Raw genomic sequence first — 21,869 nt, forward strand, 5'->3', positions numbered from 1 at the left:
TCAGGCTGGTCCCCAGCTTACCCTGGACAGTGAGGACAAATGTCCGCATGGCTTCCCCGGCTGTATTACTGACTTTACAGCTGTATAAACCTTTATCCAGTACCTAGGACAAAGAGAGCACATGGTGATGGTGTACATGGTGCTGGGGTGGGGGTACCGAGGGCTCCCCCAAAACACCCAGGCCACAGAACCTTCTGGAGAAGGGACTCCCCAGATATGCTGGTCGTGCCTGGGAAGCCAGAGGAGATAGGACCCCCTGGCCTTCCCCCAAGAACTTCAAGAAGCAGGAGGGTGGTTAGGAGGTGAGTGCACAGGTTCCAGACCCCCACCCTTCCCCTGGGCCTGCACGCCAGCCAAGCCTGGAGGGAAAAGTCCCTCACTGTGGGGACGGCACTGGGCCAGGAGAGAGGAGCCCAGCACCATTTCCCAGAGGGGCAGCCAATATGCATCCAGCAAACACTTGTGAGTGCCTAATCCACACCAGGGGTGGGCAGAGCAAACTCCCAGAGAGTCATAGTCAGAGGGGCCTGGAACAGGCTTCTAGATCCCAGGAAAGCGGAAGCAGGTGATTGGGAATGGACTTGCTCAAGGTCAGGACCAGATTGGAGCCCTGCGCTCTTCTCATGGCTCCCACCCCGGGGGCTGCTCATCATTGCTGTGAGGTCCTGTGGGCTGAGGAGGTGGCAGTCCCCATGCCCTGCCACACAGCTGCCCAGCCCCACCTCCCAGGCTCACCAGGACCGGCACCCACAGCCACCCATGGCTGCCCATGCCACGGGCTGCTCACCTGGGTGTCCCGGATCTCTAGCCTCTGCCCCCCCAGCAGAGCCTGGGTGCGCTGTGCCAGGACCAGGGGCTGCCCGTCCTTGTGCCAGCTCACGGTCGGCTCAGGGAGTGAGTCGGTCTCACAGCTCAGGACTGCTTTGTCCCCGGCCCGGACCACGATGGCATCCTGGGGGCCGCTGGGAGGCTGCCTGAAGGTGGGGGGAACTGGGGCAGCAGGTGAGCAGCGTGAGGCACGCCAGCGTCCCCGGCGTCCTCCCCGGCTCCAGCCGTGGGTAACAGCCGATGGAGGCCCACAGCGTCACATGGAGGAGCCCGCCCCAGGGGTGGCACAGACCCAGGGAGTTGGAGGGAAGAGAGTCCAGGTCAGCGTGCCAAGGACCTGCTGGGTGACCTGGGCACAGCCTCCTGCCTTCTCTGGGCCTCAGCCTCCTAGATGGGGAGATGCTCCAGTGGCCCTCCTGGGCTCTTTCCGACACAAGGCAGGCCCCGGCTGGGTTAGAGCCCTCCCTAGGGGTCCCTACAGCCCACGTCCTTCCAGTAGACCAATGTAGAAGCCCCCCAACCCTGGGCTGTGAGCCCACAGGGCCTGGCACAATGTCTGACACGCACACAGTAGCTGAACACTCACAAATAAATCAACTAGACCCAGGGCTAAAAGGAAACTTCCAGTGAGTGCGGGGCATGACAACTTGGGCCAGCTTTTCCCCAAGAGGATTCTGAAGACCGGGAGCCCGGAAACAGGCTCCATGCCGAGAACCTCTGGTCAATCAGGTTTGGGAAGGGCCTTTCCTGGGCCAGCTCCTGTGGCTCCCGCTGTCCCCTCGTTGACTTAAGAGCGCCCTGTGTGCCCGGCACAGGGTAAGCGCTCATATACCCTCATTTAATCCTTACGCCAACTGTCCACTTACAGATGGGAGGCCTGAGGCTCCGAGAGGGAGAGTGACTTGCCCAAGGTCACAGTGCAAATATGCATACAGCTGAGTCTCAAACCCAGTGTGTCCAGCTCTACAGACCAGGATCTTCCCACCACGCTGCTCAGAGAGTGTGGGCATCCCAGGCTTCCCCAGGGCCAGCTGCCCCTCTCCTGGCTGTGCTGCCTTGGGGTGCGGGGCTGAGGGCTCACTGAAGGAGTGGGGGACAGACAGGACATACCCAGCACGCTAAGCTGCACCAGCTTCTGGTCTCGGCCGGCAGCATTGAGGGCCTCACATGCGTATATCCCGGAGTCTGACGGCCGTGCCCGGGCCAGCTGCAATGTGTGGGTGCCTGCCGGAGGAGCCAGCCCCCTTACACCGGAGAGCAGACCCCAGGCCCCAGGCCTTCCCAGACTCAAGCCTTCCCAGACTCCCTGTCTGGCCCCAGGTTGAAGGAAGCAACTCAGACTCCCCACATAGCCTCAGGCTGGGCTCCGAGCCTCAGTTTACCCACCAGGCAGGAGGAAGACCTCTTTTCCCAGGGAGAGAGCCTGGCTGTCCCGGGACCACGTGACCTCAGGGCTCGGGTGAGCATGGACGTCACAGGACAGGGAGACACTGCTGTTGACGATGGCAGTGACCTGCTCCAAGTTCGGACCTGTGATGCGTGGGGGGGCTGTCCCCGCAGCCGCCAGGAGAAAGAAGGACCCATGAGAACACATTCCAGCAGGGGGCCGAGAGCCACAGAGTGGAACACGGCCTTGAGGAGCTCTTGGTGCCGTGCCTTGGCGCATCTTCAAACAAGGCCCTGCAACACCCCCTGGCTGTCCTAGCTGTCTCACAGGTGAGAACACGGGGCTCAGAGATCAGAGAGGGAGAGTCACTTCCCCAAAGCCACTCAGCGGGTCAGCGGCAGAGCTGAAGTATCAATTCGGGCTCAGGTCCTAGACCTGGAGCGCTCCGCGCTGTCATCCCTCTGTCCCTGTGGCCACAGCTGCCCCACAGCTGGAGGCAGAACTCATGGCCAGTGAGATGGAAACCCCCTACTAGGTGACCTCTCTGAGCTGTGTATTTGGGCCGCTCTGGGGAACATGTCAGCCCCACCCCAGGGATAGAGTAAGTCTCAATAACGGTGCTGTAAGGCCTCGGAGGAGCCGTTCCCTGGCAGCCTCTGATGTTGCTTAAAATCATCTGGGGTTGGCCTGCAGGGATCAGGGTCCCCTCCCTGTCCCAGGAGATGGCTGGCACCAGCTGGGATCCATCCACGTGCGCCCAGGCCCAGAGCCCAGGATGCTGGAAGCAACGAGGCGGTGCCCCTCCGGGTGGGAAGAGGGGCCGGGTCTGCCCACGAGGTTAACCCGGGGAGCGGCCACAGCCAGCCCGGAGCACCAGCCCTCAGCTGGGAACCCCCAGGGGCCGCTGCTCAGCCCAGCTCACCTTGTACCCTGAGGGTGAAGAGCTTCTCTGAGGAGCCCGCCGGGTTCTCGGCCACACACATGTAGCTGGCGGCATCGGCCACCTCCGCCGTGGAGACCTGCGGGCGCAGGGAGAAGGTGCCTGGGAGACCCCACAGGCCTGCCGGCTCTGGGCTCCCCCAGGACGTGCTGTGAGGGCTCCCGGCCACCCCTGTGTGCATGAAGCAGCGCTCAGGGGGCTCCGCGGATAGGCAACCCCCCCCCCACACATCCCCCAAGGCTCTCTGTGACACTCAGGGCGTAGTGTGAGATTGATGCCGGATGATTCCCTGTAGCAAACTACGTGGTGACAACAGTCTCCCCCTGGCTCCAAGTAGGGCCGCTCGGTGCCACGCTGGGCTCTAGCCGGGCGTGCGTATGTGTCCTTCTTGGGTACTCAGTTTGGCCCTGTGCTGCCAGCAAGCTGCTCATGTAAGGTTGCTTGGGGGGCTGAATTAAATCCCGGCTGCCCCAACATGCTTCCAGGCCCAGAGCCTCATTTGGCACAGATAACGGCAGCTCCTTGGTTCCCGGACAAGCAGGACTGGGTCACAGCAGTTTCAGCCTTGAGCCTGAGTTGGGGGTCGCCCTGACCTGCAAGACTTGCCCGTCCTCCAGGACCTGCAGCTGTGGGCTCGGGGAGAAGGGCAGCCCATTCTGGAGCCATGAGATGGTGGGCATGGGGTTGCCCAGGGCCGGGCAGTGCAGGCTGACGGTGCTGCTGGCGTTGACGGTCACCTCCTCCACCAGCTCCTCCGTGTCACCCAGGATCACAGGTGGGGCTGGGGGCGGGGGAGAGCAGGGTGAGGAGCAGGCAGCCTGCCTGGGAAAGGTCCCCGGGGTAGGGGGTGGGCAAGGAGGGGAGAGCAGCCCGTGGTACCAGGCTCTGGCTAGGGTGCCCGGTGCCCTCCTTCCCCCCGCCCTGATGCAGCTAAGGAATCTGGGGCACCGGGAGGGCTGTGATGTGCTCAAGGTGATGCGGCTAGAAAGCAGGCCACTTGGAATTTGAACCCAGTCCCAGCTCGCGTGTCCTACGTGATCAACCTCCCAGTGCAGCAGGACTGAACGTGCACTCTGCCTTGACCCCCTTTAGCAGGGAGGGCTCTGTGGGGCCTGCAGACCGAAACCCTCTGGCCCCAAGCTGGCCACTCACTCAGCACAAGCAGCTGGTAGTGCAGCCAGTCCTCGCCCACCTCATTGGAGGCCTTGCATGAATACCTCCCAGCGTCTTCCGCACGCACCAGGGGGATCTGCAGGACCCGACCTCCTGCGGGGACACAGGATAGAGACCTGAACGAGGGCAAGGAGGCAGGGGACCCCGAAGACATCACTGCCCCACCTCCTCTGTGAAATGGAGAGAATCAGCCTGCCCTGCTTGCTGTGGGGAAGGCCCTGGGCTGAGCATTTTCCTGGCCTCTGGCTCTGGTGCTCCTCCTCCTCCCATATGACAGACGGAAGAACTGAGGCTTCCCAAGAGTGCCCAGCAGTGCTGAGCCCGGCTCCTCAATGAAGGCAGAGGGAGGGGACAGAGAGCTGGGCAAATGTCCAGGGATAGGCCTTTGAGAAGCAATAAAGCAGCTCCTGGGCTGTGGTGATCAGGGGTGGGGGGTCCTGGGGGGTGTCACCTGGGACCCTCTGTGATTAGGAGGCAGCCAGGGCCAGACCCTGGTATCTCTGCAGGGCTAGAGGTGGTCTCCAGCAGAGCCGGGTTAGGGTCACCATGTGTTCAGGATTCTGGGTTGGGGGATCACTGGCCTAGGCTGTGGTGTGCTCATGACCAGGGTTAGGGGCTTGTGACCTGCAGAGCGGGGGACAGAAGCAGGATTGGAGAAAAAGTGGCTGCGTTTGGGGATCACTTGACACGTGAAATTAATCTACGGTCAGGTTCAGAATTAAGGTTCACTTGTGACCACAACCACTATGTGCCCATGATTAAGGGTCAGTGGCTGGGGTCAGAGGTCAATGGTGGGGTTGGAGGTTAATGGCTAGGACCGGGGATGGAGTCAGCTGATGGCTGGGATTAACCTCTGGTCAGGATCTGAGGTAGGAATCAGCATGTGACCGAGCTCACTGTGTACCCAGGATCTGGATCAGTGTCCGGGTCCAAGGGCAGTGGCCAGGTTGAGGGGTCAATCAGGGGTTTCTGACAAACAGCTTTCAGTAAGCATTGCCTCTTCTCCATCTCCAAGAGGCTGCTGTCCTTTGCAAGCACCAAAGTACAAACCTTGGAAGGACCTATTTGTCTAGAGGCCCGCGCAAACCACCTCATCTCCACCCCCAGCCAGCCCCACTGTTGCTCCAGGCCTGGCAGGACACAGGACACATCCTAAGCTGGAAGGTCACCGAGTCCCCGCTGATGAGATGATAAACAGGGCTCTATGCCTGGAATCCCCTCCCCGCCCCCCCCGCCCCCAGTATGGTCCTCATGAGATCTTACTAAAGGAACTGGCTCCCCCTGCCGAGAAAGACACCAGTGTCAGCCAGTTATCCCAGGACATTACAGATCTTGAGGCCCAGAGGTGGGCACGGCCCAGGTGAGAACCTCGGGTCTAAAAACCAGAGGCAAAGGGGGCCCCCGTCCTTGCCTTCAAATAGGCAAGGAGCGTCTAGTCCAGGTTTGCGAAAGGCAGCCAAGGCCCAGAGTGGTTGCGTGGCCTGCCCGTGGTCACACAGCCACACAGGAGAGCTCCAAGGACTCGTGAGGGCAGTTAAGGAGCCCAGCTCCGAGGTGGGAGAACCCCGATCCCTGCCTGCAGGTGCCCTGAGCTCTCTGTGCACTCTAAACTACCTTGCAGAACAGACACCCCATCTGCGGCCGAGAGGGGCTGGTCCTCCCTGTACCAGGTGAGTTCCGGGGGTGGGACAGCATTGGTGTCACAGTGAAGGTAGGCAGGGTTGTTCTCCACAATCTCCCGGTATTCCGTCACCCCACCCCGGGCCTCTTCTTCCCTGGACGGGATCTCGAAGGCTGCACTGGCGTCGCCCGGCTTCTGGAACATGGGGGGCACTGGGGTGGGGGACAAAGCCATTAGAACACCCAGCTGAGGGACGGGGATGCGCCTCTGCTCAAAGAGACTCCCGTGCTAGCCTCTCTCAGGTGTGGGGACTGCACGGTCAGAGCAGATCCCTTAGGTCAAGGCAGTTTTTTAAATTCACTCATTCTTTCCGCCAGTGTTTATTGAGCAACTACTATGCTCGGCACGAGGATAAGGTTCCTGCCCTCTGTGGCTCATGTCCTCAAAGACTCGCCGTGACATGCTGACACCTCCGAGTGGAGGAAGCCAGATCCAGTTTTAGCCAGAGTTTGTTTACTGGAGCACAGAGGTACAAAATCACTGGCTTTCAGAAGTGGTGAGGGCCCTTGAGGCCCCCTGAGCTGATGACCCACATTTTACTAAGGTAAAACCAAGGCCGGGGGGAGGGCAATGGTGGCCCCAGGTCATGGAGTCAGTTAATGGGAGAGCCCGGGGCCAGGGAGGGGCCTGGAGGTAAGACATGCCAGCCAGCAGTGAGAAAGGGAAGAAGCCACCAGGAAGAGTCCTCCTGCCAGACTGTTCCAGAAGCACGGACATTCCCCACGCCCAGCTGTGGCGCCCCCCGTTCCCACTGGCCCCCACGCACCCTGGATGAGCACACTGAAGTCCTGGTCATCCTCACCGGCCACGTTGCCGGCTACACACAGGTATCGCCCCGAATCCGAGACCTGCGTGGGCTGGATCTGGAGCAGCCGGCCTTCGCCCAGGATGCGGAGCCGCTGGTTGGGGGTCACGGGCTGGAGGTGAGAGAGGGGGAATGATCAGAAATGAGGGGCAGAAAGTACCCAGATGAGCCTACTTATATATATACAGTTTGTAATGTATTTATTTGAGAAAGAGTGCACGTGGAGGGAGGGACGGAGGGAGAGGGAGAGAGAGAATCTCATGCAGACTCCATGCTGAGTGCAGAGCCTGATGCAGCGCGCGATCTCATGACCCTGAGATCAAGACCTAAGCCGAAACCAAGAGTCAGACACTCGACTGACTGCGCTACCGAAGTGCCCCAAGCCTACTTATATTTTAATAAAATTTTAAAAATACAACACGAAGTGACGGTAGTGCTCTGACAATTTTATAACACCAAACCCGTATAGCTCAAAAACCGTGAATTAAATGGGTAAATGTAGAGTTGAATGTTGATGAGGCCTGTTCCCTACAAACAGTTGGATTTCTTGTTAAAATATAAAGTGGGGGAGGGCCCAGGCCGGTTCTGGGGCCAGGTGCTCTGACGGGCTTCTCTGGAAGGTTCCAAGCAGAAGCAGGCCCCCCCCGCCGGGGTTTCCTCACTTACCCGTCCGTCCTTGTACCAGCTGATAGTGGGTGGGGGCACGGCCCAGCTCTCACACTCCAGGGTCAAGGTACTGTTGACCTTAGTCTTCACTTCCTTCACGCTGGCCTCCCCCAAGGGGTCGTCTTTGGAGATGGAAGGGGGGACTGAAAACCACAAGGGGGTCTGAGGAGCAGGCCTAGGAAAGGGGTGCTGAGACCCAGGGCTCACCCTGCACCCAGGGCAGTCCCAGAAATGGGAGGCAGCTTCCCGAGAGCCGAGGAACAGGGACCCTGAAGGCGGACCTGCTCCTGTGGCTGTTCGCTTAGGGGAGAGAGGGCTGGTTGTCAGTGGTTTATAGGGCAGGGGAATTCCTGGGGTGACCTCTGGGGTCCATTCTGGGGGTGCTGGGTCTCAAGTTGTAGGGCCTCTGGCCGTAGCACAGTGCAGGTGGCAGAAGGAAACCAGGACTGGTGTGGATCTGGGCGTCCACATGACCGAAGTCCTAACTCGCTTGTTCCCCCATCTCCTGGGGCCCTGGGCCCTCAAGTGACTGAGTCAGCCCTGGCTTCCTCGGACCATCAGAGGAGACAGCCATAGGAAGGTGCCTAGGGTGTCTGTGGGGCTCAGGTGCCGGGGGACCCTGGGCTCCCACGCAGCCTCCTGCCTGCCCTGCTGGTGCCCTGGAGGGTCCCTGACTCACTGAGCACTTCAACGTGGTAGTTCTTCATGGCCTCCCCAAGTTCATTGGTGACGACACAGGTGTATTGGCCCGCATCTTCCTTCTGGGCATTCAGGATCTGCAGCCCGTGGGTGCCTGCTTGCAGGGACAGTAGCCAGGGTTACCCCCTGGTCACATGACCTCAGGCCCAAGAACATGTCTCCTGTCCTTTTGCTTCTTCCCCCTACACAGGGCATCACCTGGGAGCAGCTGGATGTTGTTCGAAGCCTCAAATGGGACGCCATCCTTCATCCAGGTGATGGTGGGGGAGGGGAAGGCCAGTGCCTCGCAGATCAGAGAAATGGGGTTGTTGATGGTCACCGTCACCTCCTCATCTGCACTGTCCTCGGTCACTCCCAGGATGGTGGGAACCACTGTGGGGGAGGCAGGGGGTGTGATCGTTAACAGAGATCCCTAACCCTGGGCCCAAAGATCCAGAAAAGTCTCAGACCCTGGTGTTTAGCTTCAGAGCCTAGGCTTTCTACCACTAAGCAATGCCACAGGGGAAGCTGGACAACTTCTGCCTGGATTTCCCCAGTAGTCTCTTAACATCCAGATGGTCTACTGATTTACCAGAGCCTTGTCAGTTCTGCTTGTGTTCTGGAGGGTTCCCTGATATGCAGAATAGCTCTGCTTTCATTGGTCCTAAAATTTCCTCTTTCAGGTCCCGCAGGGGACTGTCCCCTTTACCACCAGCATTTTTAGAAACAGATTTTATTAAGCCAGGCTGTGTCCCTCTCATCTACTAGCTCCCTGTTTCTCCTGACAAGACAGTTCATGCTGATTGCCCTCAGGAGATGTATACCTAGGGGCCCAGTCACCTCTCTAAGCCTCAGAGCTTCACTGGTGACACAGAACAAGCACATCTCCCATCTCCTAGGCTTGTTGTGAAGATCCAACCAATCAGGCCTGTCGAAATGCCTAGCCCATGATTAATGTTCAGCCAACAGAGCTATTATTTTGTTGTGGTGGTGTTGTTGTTGTTATCGTTGAACCCGGAGAAATGGGGGAAAAAATAGGAGAAGGCTTTGTGGACACTCTGCAAGGAGCTGGTCACCTTGGTTCTCCCATCGGCACCCAGGGTGGCCGGAAGAGGCCCAGGTCCTTACCCAGGACACTAAGCTGGAAGTGTTTGGTCTTCTCCCCTACAGCGTTGGCTGCAATGCAGGAGTAGTGGCCAGAACTGGACAGGTTGACCTGGAGGACCTGCAGGAGGGCTCCGTCTGGAGAAATGAGGTGGGTGTCTCCACCAGCCAGGGGCCGGCCATCTTTGAACCATGTGACCTTGGGCTGTGGGTGGCCTGTAAGGAGGGGGAGAGGCAGGTGGGACAATTTAGCAGGTTCTGACTAGGCTGGCCAAGAGGTCAGAGGCTCCAGGATAGGGCAGAGGACATGGATTCTTCATCTCAGTCCCAGAGGCCCATGCAGCAGGGCAAGACACAGAGCAGCCATCAAGCCTGGTCTGGGTCCTTTCCTATGTGGTTGACTGCCTTTTCCTTATGGAGGAGTGGGCTGAGATGGCGTGGTGTAGACAGGCAAGACAGAAAGGCAAGTTATTCCTTTCACCTATCCATCCATCTATCCACCCACCTCCCCATCCATTCATCCACCCACCCATCTACCTCCCCATCCATCCATCCATCCATCCATCCATCCATCCATCCATCCATCCATCCATCCATCTATCCATCCATCCATCTATCCATCTATCCACCCACCTCTCCATTTATCCTTCCATCCATCCACCCACCCACTTCCCCATCCATCCTTCCATCTATCCATCCATCCATCCTTCCATCCATCCATCCATCCATCCATCCATCCATCCATCCATCCACCCATCCATCCATCCACCCACCTCCCCATCCAACCATCCATCCATCCATCCACCCACCTCCCCATCCATTCTTCCATCTATCCATCCATCCTTCCAGCCAGCCAGCCAGCCAGCCAGCCAGCCCAGTCCATAAGCATTAATGGGAGCCTACTCTGTCAGACACTGGAAAAACCATGGTGACAAAGCAGTCCTTGGGTCCTCAAGGACCTCTGAACCCGACTGGGGCATACAGATGTCCCAAGGTTACTATGGTCTAGTGTGCTTAGTGCTGGGACAAGGAAGCCCTGGAGCCTGTGGGAGCCCAGTGGAGGTAGCCCATGGGCCCAAGGGGTCAGCCAAGGACTCCTTGTGGGAAGTCCTGGAAGCAGAGGTCTGTAGTCAGGTGAGGAGTGGGGGTGGGGGGGAGTGTTTGGGGGCAGAAGCATAGCGGTGCAAAGATGAGCAGGGATGTGGTGCCAAGTTCATGATTTGAGAGACCCTCCGTGGGGAGCAGTGGGACTGGGGGCAGGCTGGAACCCCCAGGGAACCCCTCCTCTCTGAAGCTGTCTTCTCACGCTTCTTCCCAGCCCACTGTGTGTGTGGCCCTTACCTGTGGTGCTGCACGTCAGCTGAGCTGTCTGCCCCTCGGGGACCTTGACTGCCTCCTCCAGGTCCTCGTTCTCAATCCTGGGAGGAACTGGGAGAAGCAGGGAGACAGATGGTTACTGACCAGGGTTGGCTGAAGGACTGTGAAGCAGGAAGGCAAGAGCCCAGAACCAAGAGCCTAAGGCAGTCAGTTCCCCGTGCCTCAGTTTCCCATTCCCTTGTGCCTGCTTCCATGGGGCAGTGAGTTCAAGAAACATTTGGTTCTGGCTGAGGGAAGTACCAGTGCCTCTGGGGGAAGGCCCTGACCAGAGGAAGGCAGTTGGGTGGTGTTGAAAATATATGCCCCCTTCCACTTTGGGTTAGTCCCTGCTGTTTCCAGAAAGTTCCATGGCAGCCTTAGAGAAGAGGTTGCTCATCAGGCAAAGAAAACAAGGCTTGGCCTCTCCCTCCTTCCTGTGCTGAGTCCCCTGCTACAGCACGAGCCCTAAGTCCTGGGCATGGGCCCCCAGAAGCTCCTAGGTGGGAGAGGAGGAATCCGTGGGGTGCACAGGAGAATGGGGCTGTCACATACCCAGGACCTCGACGCTGAAGTTTCTCCGAACCTCCCCAGCCTCATTGCTTGCCAGGCACGAGTAGAAACCTCTGTCTTGTTCCTGTGCCCGGGTCATCCTCAGCATCCAGCCACCTGGGGAGGAAGAAGAGTGGACTCCAAGCACAGCTATGAGCAACCTCTGTCCTAAGCTTAGCCCAGGCTGCTCACCAGGAACAGGAGTGCACCAGGTGCTGTCATTAGATGTGTATGTGTCCCCCTCCCCCAGTGCTCCTTTCCTCAGATGGGGAAACTGAGGCCCAGGAGGGTAAACAGATGGAGGGAGCCCCCTGGACATTAGACAGGCACATGGGTAAACCTGAGGACCCTGTTCTAGTAAGAAGGATCTGTCCCCTGGCTACCCCTGGTTCTGGGGATTGGCTGGGGCTAAAAGGACAGCAATGGGCTCTGCAGTCCTAGCCCAGGCCAGATGCCCGCATTCTATTCTAGCAGACCTAGAAAAAAAGCCGCCTTCTCCCAAGGACCCCTCAGAGGCAAGCCAGTTTCTCCCAGGGGAACACAATCAAGGACCATCTAAGACCTGCCCAGGGAAGGCAGATACACAGGAAATGTCATTACTGCTGTTCCTGCACCCAGGGCAGACATCACTAATGGATTGCCATGCTCCTTTCTTCCCAGAAACAGTCTCTGAATTCATATCACAAGGCATCTGGTAGCCCCTACCAAATGCTCAGAAGTGGTGCACAAGGGAAAATTTATTTGCCATCCCGGCTTTGGCTGTGTGGAACAACTGTTGAGTTACTGAAGCTGAGCTTCAGTGGTCTTAAAGTTCCTGCAAGATTTGGAAGGGACACTGCCTCTTGGTCCTCAGTTTCCCCACTTGTATACCAATAAGAACCATCACAAACCAGCTTTCTGGGGAGGATGAATATTCAGAGAAGGTGCTTAACTCAACATTTCAAAAGTATGTTACTGTTCTGGAGGATGTTATAGACGTGCCATGAGAATTTTTTTTTTTCCCCTGCAGGACTGATCAGAACCTAAACTATGCAAAGTCACTGTCGGTCTTCAGGAGGGGAACAGAGCAGGAAGTCTTTTCCGAACTTATTTAAATCCAATTGTTTTTCCTGGAGTACCTCAGCTAGCCAGTGTTTTTGGTTGCACTCGTGGGGGACCAACAGCTCAATGGTTATCCCAACCAGACCTGAGCAAAGGGTCAGAGGTCATGGACATGTGATAAACAGAGGCACAGGCAGAGGGCCAGACCTGATAACCAGATACTCCCCTGGCTGGCACCTTACCTGCCAAGAGGTAGGTGTCCTCCCTGGGGCTGATGGGCTCCTCTCCTCGGAACCAGCGGACCCCTGGGGGCGGGACACCTGTGGCTTCACAGAGCAGCGTCAGGGGGCTGTGCAAGGCAGCGGAGACGTTGGTCAGTGGGTCCAAGTCTCCGATGAGCTCTGGGGGCACTAGACACGGAGGAGAAACCACATTCAGGATGCAGATGGGCGCTGTATGCTCCTTCCCCGCCCCCTAACAGCTGTCCCCCCACAAGGACCCCCACCCCCAGTCGGGAGAGTGCGAGGAGCAGAAGTGACAAGATCAGAGCAGCTCCCACTAAAGGGAGTGACTGGTGGCCACAGGCTCGGCTTTGGCTTCAGGCAAACACCTGAATGGGATGCCAGGAGGACTCAACAAGTGCTTAACACAGCGCCCAGGCTGAGCAACGGGACTGGAACTAGAGCCAGGGGGAACACAGATACGCCCCTGAATCTCCACAGCAGTGGTAAGTGGCACCTCTGAACTTTCTAAAGGATCCATTCCAAAAGGAAGCCACCCTCTATCGGGCGGGGATAAGTGGGAGCGGCCAGGGATCCCTGGGGGATGGAGGGGGGCAGGGAGGTGGGAGAGGGCATGACGAGAGAGGCCTCCCTAAACCCAGCTTGCCCACCTTATCTCTTACCACTTCCTGCCCCTACCTTGAGGCATACAGTAGGAGCTCAATAAAAGATTAGAATCACGAGGCTGCTGCAGCCACCCTGAAAGTGCCATATCACCCCTCCAGGCCTCTGTCGAGTCTGTTCCCTCTGTCCTGCACACTGTTCCCCTCACCCCGGCGCCTGGTTAACTCCTACTCAGCTTTTACATTTCAGCTAAAAGGTCACCTTCTACAGGAGGCCGCCCTGACTTCCCATGACCGTGTCGGGAAGTACCTCACCTAGCCATAGGCCCTGGATCCCCCCATCACACAGAAGTCATGCAGGATAGAGACTGCTTATTTCCCCAGGGCCAGGAACGGAGTAGAGGAATAGCAAGTAAGGGAGAGAAGGAGGGAGGAAATGAGGGCGAGTTGGAGCCAGTCCTGATTTTGAGAGCAATACTCAAGGTTTCCGCCCAACAGTGGCCCCATCAGTGGCCCGACTCCTGGGAGAACAAGGGGCTGTGCCCGCAGGTTGGAGTGGCCTTGCTCTCTCCAACCGACCCCGCTCCCCGCCCTCCTCCAACACGCTGCCGGTCCTCACCCAGCACGGAGAGCGCAAACCTCCTCTCGGCCCTTCCGGCCACGTTCTCGGCCACGCAGCTGTAGCGTCCACTGTGGGCAGCCTGAGCCCGCTCCACGTGCAGCCTCTGACCCTGGTCCTGCAGCCGCAGGCCCGGCTCGGCCCTCAGTGGCCGGCCGTCCCGCTCCCATGCCACCCTGGGTGGGGGCTTCCCCGTGGCATTGCACTGCAGAGTGGCCTCCCCATCCTGGACCACGGAGACCTGTGTGGGGGGCTCCCGGGGGCCAGCGATCTGAGGGGGAACTGAGGATGAAGAAAATGCCCGTCAGGGCAGGCCACCGTGGCCGCTGGGCACTGGACACTCGCCACGAGCCAGGCCCGCCCCCATGCAGGCTATGCTCCCCCGGCCACTCGCAGACCTTGCCAGGTGACCTCACCTCTCAGGGCACCCATTTTCCATCTCTATAATGGGGTCACAACAGTACCTCCGGCCCCCCTCCCACACCCTGGGAATCAGGGGCAGGCCTGCTCTTCGGAGGACAGGGTCACACAACACAGCCCTGACAAGGTCTGTGCGGGGTCTCCTTCTGCAGACACCAGGGCCTTCCTGGAGCTTAAACAGTCCCTGGGACCATTTGGGGCAGGGCCTTATTTTTTTATTTTTTTTTAAAGATTTTATTTATTTATTTGACAGAGAAAGACACAGCGAGAGAGGGAACACAAGCCGGAGGAGAGGGAGAGGGAGAAGCAGGCTCCCCGCAGAGCAGGGAGCCCGATGCGGGGCTCGATCCCAGGACCCTGGGATCATGACCTGAGCCGAAGGCAGATGCCTAACGACTGAGCCACCCAGGCGCCCCCGGGGCAGGGCCTTATTGCACAGGGGCGAGGCTCAACAACGCTCTTCCTGGTTTTATTTTCTAGAACGATTTTTATAAGGCCGTGTATCTGATTTCATCCCTGCAGGACAAGTCCACCCAGGAGCGTCACATACATTTTATACTGCTTTGTTTCCAACTGTTTCAAGATTTATTCGGTTTCTCTAGGCCAATGGGGGCTGCTTGGGACCCTGTCGTCCCTCAAGCTGACTGGGGGGGTGGGGGGGCAGTTCATAAAACACCAGCCATCTAAGTTCTCATTGCCACAGTTCCTGCCTTTGCTGGGATTCTGGAGGATGCAGTTGGCCCTACCAGGGTGCCTGCTTGCCCCGCCTTCTGGCCCCTTCCACCTGGTTCAGGTCATCCCAGCCCGGCTCACCATGCACCTCCAGCAGCTGGTCCTGGCTGCTATTTCCCGCCACGTTGCTGCACTCACAGGTGTATGTGCCGTCCTGGGCCTGCTGGACCTGTCCCAGGTACAGGAACCGCCCCACAGCGGACACCTGCTCGAGGCTGTTCCCCTCCCCCGGCAAGGGCTGACCTGGATGCAGCGAGAAAGAACGTTTGTCCTCCTCTCCCCCCATCCTGACCAACTCCTGCTCACAACTTCAGGTGTCCGCTTTCACATCACCTCGACCAAGAAGTCTTCCTTGAGTGCCAAAGCTGCCGCTGGCACCCCCTCTGAGCTCCCACAACCCCCAGGCTTCTCCTCATCACAGATCTGCCTGCAGAGCAGTGTCCCATCCGAATCCCAGCCCAGCCCGGACCCTCCAGGAAGGCAGACCCTGCCTCCCATCCTCCCTGGGATCCTTAGGAGCATCTTGGGGCCTGACACATAGTCGGGCTCAACGAAGGCTACCGAATGATCCATTCATCTAGCTGCAGGCACCTGGGGAGGGAGAGCAAGCAGCTCCCCCTTACCTTTTCTCTGTCCATGTTCTCTCCCCTGGCCTGCCTTGCTGCTCCCAGGCTGATCCCTAGCCCAGATCTCTCCTCCAGCTCCAGACACCTCCCCCTGACTGCCCGCTTGACATCTCATCCGGTGCCTAACAGAGGTCTCCAAATTAACAAGCCCCAAACTCTAGGTCTGCCCCCAGACCTGCCCCCCAGTCTCTCCCTCTTCGTGATGCTGGTACTCCTCTCCTGACTCTCAGACCAAAACCTCAAATTACCCCGACTCCTCCTTCTCTCTTCCTAACCAACCTGGCAGGACATCTGCCAGCACTACCTTCGAAAGGCATCCAGACTCTGGACCCCTCTCGCCACCTCACGGCTACTGCCTGCTCTGGGCGGTCAGGATCTCTCACTTGGAACCCTGCACCAAGCCCTCAGGGGCCACCCTTGCTCTCAATGGTCTGTTCTCAGCACGGCTGGCAGGGTGAATTTGTTAGAGGATAAATTGGATTGTGGTCCTCCTCTGTCCAGAGGAGGTAGCCCCATTCCTCTCAAGGTAAAAGTCAAGATCATTAGAGTGGCCTCCCATCTAGCCCCCATCACTCTGGTGACCCTCTCCTGGTACCTCTCCCTTGCTGACTCTGCTCCAGCCCATTTCCTCTTTGTCTGCTCTTCAAACATGCTTGGCTTATTCCTGCCCCAGGGCCTTTGCACCTGCTCATACCTCTGCCTGAAATGTTTTTCCCTGCAATATTCTCATGTTCATCCCTCCCTCACCTTCTTAAATTCTGCTTGGTGAAATATCCCTGGTCACCCAGCCTGAAACTGCAAACATCTCCCTCTTTTGGTTTTATTTTTCTCCATAGATAATACTTTCCATCAAAGTTATTCACTAACTCTCAGTTTATTATCTGACTACCCCAATCCACCACATTTCCAATGCCCAGAAGGGGGCCTGGCACAGAGAGGCTCTCAGTAAATACTGGTTAAATGAATGAATTCCAAATATTTATTGAGCACCTATTTTGTACCAGGTACTGGCCCGGAATTCAGCCATAGCCAAGACAGTGCCCCACGGGGCTCAGACTCATAGGAGAACAGACACTGAAAGACTGAGATGGCTACATGACAGGTTAACACACAGGGGCCGTATCCAGGAAGCCCTGCCCTGGCCTGGGGTGGGGGTCAGGGAGGGCTTTCTGGAAGAGAAGCCTAAGGACCAATCCAGCTCTCACCGGCTAGGAGGGGGCTGGGGCCCCCGGCAGACTTGGAGACTGAGCAGAGAGGGGCTGAAGGCAGCGTCACTTCCATAACCAGCACCCTTACCCCCAGGGCCATAAGCCCACTTGTCTCCAGCTCAGCTAGGCTGTGGGGTGGGGGGCACCCAGCGAGGGCAGGGGCACTGAGGGTGGGGCTGGGCGAGGGAAGCAATCATACCGTCCTTCCTCCAGGAGATCTTGGGGAAGGGGATGCCCCGACATTCACAGGACAGCCTGGCAGTTTGCCCCTCGGTCACGCTCAGGGTGCGGGGTTCCCTTGAGGGGAACACAGGAGGCACTGAGGATGAACAGAAGCACAGAGAGAGATGTGGGGTGAGTAGTGGGCTGGGGAGGGAGAGGGATGGGCAATGAAGAAAGCCTGTATCCTGGGACCACTGAGGCAGCATTCCCCCGGGGGTGGGGGCAGGAGATCCAGCTGCGGCAGGGGCAGGGGGAGGGACCCCAGACCAGCCCCCAAGACCCTCACCCCAGACGTTCAGGTTGTAGTGCTTCTCCGAGCGGCCTGCCTGGTTCAGTGCCTCACAGGTATAGCGGCCTGCGTCCCCCACCTCCGCTCTGCTCACCTGGCCACGAGCAAGAATGATCCATCAGCAGGGGCAGCACAGAGATGGGGTTACCCCTGGAAAGACTTGTGACCTTGGGTAGATCACTTGACCTCACTGCATTCCCCCCCACCACCTGGAACCCAGGGGCAATGAGTGCACCTCTCCCACCTACTGCCCCATGAAGTTTCCAGAAGCCCCGGCTGGTGGTGGCCTGACGTGGGCCGGGCACATGGAAGGGGGTCCCCATAATGGCAGCCCTGCCAGCCTCACCCCACTTCATATCCACAGCCCGGCCCTGCTGGTGGACATGCGGCTGGGCCAGCCCCTCTCCTGCCTTTAATCTGCTCCTGGCCTCTTTGGAAAGTCCACCAGAGCAGACCAGAAGGGAAGGTGGAAAATGAAGAAGGATGGGGGCAGGAGATCTTGTCCTTAGAGGTCAGATCCTGACAGAGGGGGTGATGAAGCTAGGTCGTGGCTTTGAACAATGAAGGGGGCGAGGGGGAGGCATTCTGGGCAGAGGAAACCAAATCGAGGTGCTCAGAGTTGGGAATGATTGCATCACAAGGTGGGGAGGGGTGATCACGCCACCCCCGTCCTGTAGCTGACATGGATGAGCTGTTCTAGGGGCTGGCTTTCTTCCATAAGAAGCCCAGCCACCCCAGGAAGAAGGTGGCAAGGTTTGTACAGATGACGGACCTGAGGGCCCAGGTGGTCAGGACGTTGCCTAAGGCGGCACAGTCAGAGGAGGTGGGGCTGAAATGTAAATCCAGGCTGACCCCGGAGTCCCTGACCCTAACCCACCCTTCCCTCGCTGGGCCAGGGGCCCGATGAAGGGATCTAATGCCCAAAGGCCAGGAGGCTTTTGAACAAGGAGCGAAAAACAGGTGGAAAGAGAAAGGCTCAGCTTTGTGGGGACTGAGGGAGGCCCTGCAGCAGCTTCTCACCAGGTCAGGAGGCTGTGCCCCGGGCGCAGGGTCACACTGAGCTGCACTGCTCTCGTGGGGACACCTGCAGGCCCCCTCCCCTCCGGGCTAGCTCTGCTGTGGGTGGAGTCCCCGCTGGCCCCCCAAGAGGCCACCCACCTCCAACAAGGCCTTGTCTGCAGAGAGGTGGACGCCGGGCCGCGGCTCCAGGGGGCGGCCATCCTTCCTCCAGCTCAGCACGGGAGGGGGCACGGCTTGGCTCCGGCACTCCAGGGCCACGGACTCGTTGGCCACGACGGACACGTTCAGCTCTTCCCCGAGGATGCTTGGGGGCGCTGTGGCAGGGGGGCGGGAGAGGAGTCTCAGGCAGGTGCGCAGGGTCAGCCCCAGGGGGTGGGGAGTCAGCTTTAGGCGGGGGCCTCCGCCCTGAGCTGTAACCCTCTTATCCTCCCCTCCAGGACCTTCCCAGTCCTTCTCCAAGAGGAGGCTCCCAAATCTGAATAGGCTGGTGGATCTTAGCAAGGTCAATATCCCACGTGCGATTTTGTGTGTTAGCTATACGAGAGGATACTATCGAGGGAAAGTGGGTGAAGGGGACCTCGGACCTCTCTGTATGAATTCTTACAACTGCGTGTGAATTTACAATTATCTCAAAATTTTTTTAGAAATATCTTTATTTACTTTTTTAAGTTTTTTGAAAAGCAGATCCCTGAGACATCTTTTCCCCGGATACAAAAATAACCAGAGCAGTGTCGGGGTTAGGAAGGCAGGGCCTAGAGTCTCAGCCCCTGGGTTGGAGGCCTGTGTCTACCACGCAGGCACCATGTGAGGCCCTGGAGATGTTACATGGGTCAGCCTCTCTGGGCCTCGATTTCCTCGCCTGTAAAATCGCGGGGGCTCCGTGAGATTAAACACAATGACACAGTGAGCCCGCAATCCCATGACCTATCACTCCAGTGAAGGGAAAGAGCTAGAAAGGACGGCTTCCTCACCCCTCCTACCCAAGGCTCTACGTTTCCCAGAGTTCTCTCGTGTACCTCCACAGACTTCCACAAAATCCCATAAGAGGAAGTGTTAAAACAACAGTGATTGTAACTGTGCTTCGTGAGGGTAGTGAATCCCATGACACTCTCTAAGGTGGGTGCTATCTTCACCCCATTTCACGGATGAGGAAAGGGAGGCTCGGGGGCGCCTGGGTGGCTCAGTCGGTTAAGCGTCCGATTCTTGATTTCGGCTCAGGTCGTGATCTCAGGGTCATGGGATTGAGCCCTGCATTGGGCTCTGCACTCGGTGTGGAGTCTGTGTGTCTCTCTCCCTCTGCCCCTCCCCCTGCTCTCTCTCTTTCTCAAATAAATAAATAAATCTTAAAAAAAAAAAAAAAGAAAAAGAAAAAGAAAGAAAGGGAAGCGGGTGCCTGGGTGGCTCAGTTGGTTGAGCAACTGCCTTCGGCTCAGGTCGTGATCCTGGAGTCCCGGGATCGAGTCCCGCATCGGGCTCCCTGCTCGGCGGGGAGTCTGCTTCTCCTTCTGACCCTCCTCCCTCTCATGCTCTCTCTCTGTCATTCTCTCTCTCAATAAATAAATAAAAATCCTTAAAAAATTATTAAAAAAAAAAAAAGAAAGAAAGAAAGGGAAGCTCAGAGAAGCAGAGTGACTAGCCCAAGCTCACAGAGCTAGGAAGTGGCAGAGGCAGGATTTGAACCCCACATCTATGACACTCACGAGCTCCAAACACCCACTCCACTGCCTTCCTGGAACGGAGTTACCCTCTTTGACCTAGCACAGTGAGAACTTCTGATTCCTGATGTGGCCCGGCGCTCTCTCCGCCACGTCTCGCTCCTTCCACCTGTCCCTGAACACAGAGCTCCTGGCTCTGCAGCTGCCCGCCCACCCACCTGTCCACGACAGGGGAGCTCCCCTCCAACTGACCCCGCGTGATGGCAGCCACGGTCGCAGGCTGGTGCCTCCCGCAGCCAACTGCCCCTTGCCCTTCGGACGTGGTGGGGGAGCCCCCAGCCCCAGCTTCTTGAGCCACTGGCCTGGACCAGACGGCACCCCAAGCCGGAGACTCACTGTGGACATACAGCACGACGTCCCGGCGGTCCTCACCCACCGCGCTCACGGCCACGCACGAGTAGCTGCCCGAGTCCGAGGCCCGGGCTCCGGCCAGGGTGAGGACCCGGCCCCCAGGGAAGACCTGCGCCCCCAGAAGGAAGCCCACGTGAGCTTATGCACCTCAGGGGGCAGCAGCCACACCTTCACACGCTGGCCCCAGCAGGCTCCAGACCCAGAACCCCCCACAGTGCAGGGGAAGCAGGAGCTGGGCCCAGACCTCGGGACTGCTGCCAGCAGGCGGGCAAATGCCATCAGTGCTGTAAGAGTCCTCTAGAACAGTGCTACAGCTACTGAGCCCTTGAAACGGGGCTAAACCCCAAGCACAAAATATACGTACAACAGACTTCAAAGAGTTAGAACAAAAAGAAAAATGTCAAATATCTTAATAATTTCTATATCGATCACGTGATGCGTAGACTTTTGGATAGTTTGGGCTAACTAAAATATGTCATTAAAAATTAGTTTCACTTATTTCTTTTTACTCATTTGAATGTGGCTACTAGAAAGTTTAAAATTACATATACGGCTTGGGGCATGTGGGGGGCTCAGTCGGTTGAGCATCTGACTCTTGGTTTCAGCTCAGGTCATGATCTTGGGGTCACGGGATCGAGCCCCGCATCAGGCTCTGTGCTCAGCATGGAGTCTGATTGAGACTTTCTCTCCCTCTGCCCCTGCTCCCCATGCTCTCTCTCTCTTAAATAAATAAATAAATAAATAAATAAATAAATGTTTTTAAAAATTATATATATAGCTCGTATCGGTGCCATGCATTATGTTTCCGGAGACCATGAGTGAGGATCTAGACTTTCCATTTAGCAGCTCTCCTTCCCCCCTTCAGTGAACCATCCTTGGAGGCCCCTGTTTCTCCCTCACCTCGGAGCTCCCAGGACCTGACCTCTGCCCCTAGCTACCTACTGAGGCACCAGGGAGGAAAGCCAGGGCTGCTCAGCCTGCTGACCTGGAGGCCCGAGGCCCCAGCAGTGGACACAGGGTTTCCATCCTTCAGCCACATCAGCGTGGGGCTGGGGGCTCCGGTGGCATTACAGGTCAGCCGGACTGGGGCGTTGAGTAGCACGGGGCCTGGGAGGCTGGGTGGCAATGTGATGCGTGGAGGCACTGTAGGGTGGGGGTGACACAGAGCACAGGGTGAGCCTCACTGAGGGCGAAGCTGGCAGGGCCCCTGGCTGGGCCACCCCACAGAACACACAGCCACAAACAAAAGTGCCACTCCCAACACGGGTATATCACTCCACAGTTCTCAAGGTGCTCGTATCATCTTTAAAATACCACCAGGAGGCTTCTACAGATGGGGAACTGGGAATCAGAGAGGGCAAGTCACCTGCCAGCTAGACAGTGACAGAAATAACACCTGAACTTGGGTCTTCTGGTCAGCATGAGGTCATTATTATGGGGATGGCATGGGGTAACAAGGCTGAGGCTGTGGACAGGATGGATGGATGGATGATGGATGATGGGTGGATGGGTAGATAATGGATAAATGGATGGATGGATGATGGATGGTAGATGGATGGAAGGATGGGAGGATGGATGGATGGATGGATGGTTGGAGGATGGATGGATGGATGGA

The 21,869-nt window shown here is 57.7% G+C and overlaps 1 protein-coding gene across 1 annotated transcript in view; it reads right to left on the reverse strand.

Annotated features, from left to right (window-relative positions):
• Positions 1 to 21,869, reverse strand: part of HMCN2 (hemicentin 2) — a 149,629-nt gene that overhangs the window by 43,487 nt on the left and 84,273 nt on the right. Inside the window, exons 39-61 of the mRNA XM_035015614.1 lie at positions 21,240 to 21,397; positions 20,240 to 20,363; positions 18,327 to 18,502; positions 17,166 to 17,262; positions 16,857 to 16,976; positions 14,905 to 15,066; positions 13,672 to 13,953; positions 12,451 to 12,618; positions 11,171 to 11,284; positions 10,604 to 10,690; positions 9,287 to 9,478; positions 8,378 to 8,551; positions 8,160 to 8,273; positions 7,481 to 7,623; positions 6,776 to 6,926; positions 5,943 to 6,161; positions 4,308 to 4,421; positions 3,749 to 3,936; positions 3,138 to 3,234; positions 2,215 to 2,376; positions 1,939 to 2,052; positions 788 to 990; positions 22 to 103 (exon numbers count right to left, since the gene is read on the reverse strand). Coding sequence (XP_034871505.1) covers positions 22 to 103; positions 788 to 990; positions 1,939 to 2,052; positions 2,215 to 2,376; positions 3,138 to 3,234; positions 3,749 to 3,936; positions 4,308 to 4,421; positions 5,943 to 6,161; positions 6,776 to 6,926; positions 7,481 to 7,623; positions 8,160 to 8,273; positions 8,378 to 8,551; positions 9,287 to 9,478; positions 10,604 to 10,690; positions 11,171 to 11,284; positions 12,451 to 12,618; positions 13,672 to 13,953; positions 14,905 to 15,066; positions 16,857 to 16,976; positions 17,166 to 17,262; positions 18,327 to 18,502; positions 20,240 to 20,363; positions 21,240 to 21,397 — 3,441 coding nt within the window. The remainder of the gene's footprint in view (positions 1 to 21; positions 104 to 787; positions 991 to 1,938; positions 2,053 to 2,214; positions 2,377 to 3,137; positions 3,235 to 3,748; positions 3,937 to 4,307; positions 4,422 to 5,942; positions 6,162 to 6,775; positions 6,927 to 7,480; positions 7,624 to 8,159; positions 8,274 to 8,377; positions 8,552 to 9,286; positions 9,479 to 10,603; positions 10,691 to 11,170; positions 11,285 to 12,450; positions 12,619 to 13,671; positions 13,954 to 14,904; positions 15,067 to 16,856; positions 16,977 to 17,165; positions 17,263 to 18,326; positions 18,503 to 20,239; positions 20,364 to 21,239; positions 21,398 to 21,869) is intronic.

Source organism: Mirounga leonina, unplaced genomic scaffold (genome assembly GCF_011800145.1).
Source record: "Mirounga leonina isolate KUSES-001 unplaced genomic scaffold, KU_Mleo_1.0 Mir_170, whole genome shotgun sequence".
NCBI classification, from domain to species: Eukaryota; Metazoa; Chordata; class Mammalia; order Carnivora; family Phocidae; genus Mirounga; species Mirounga leonina.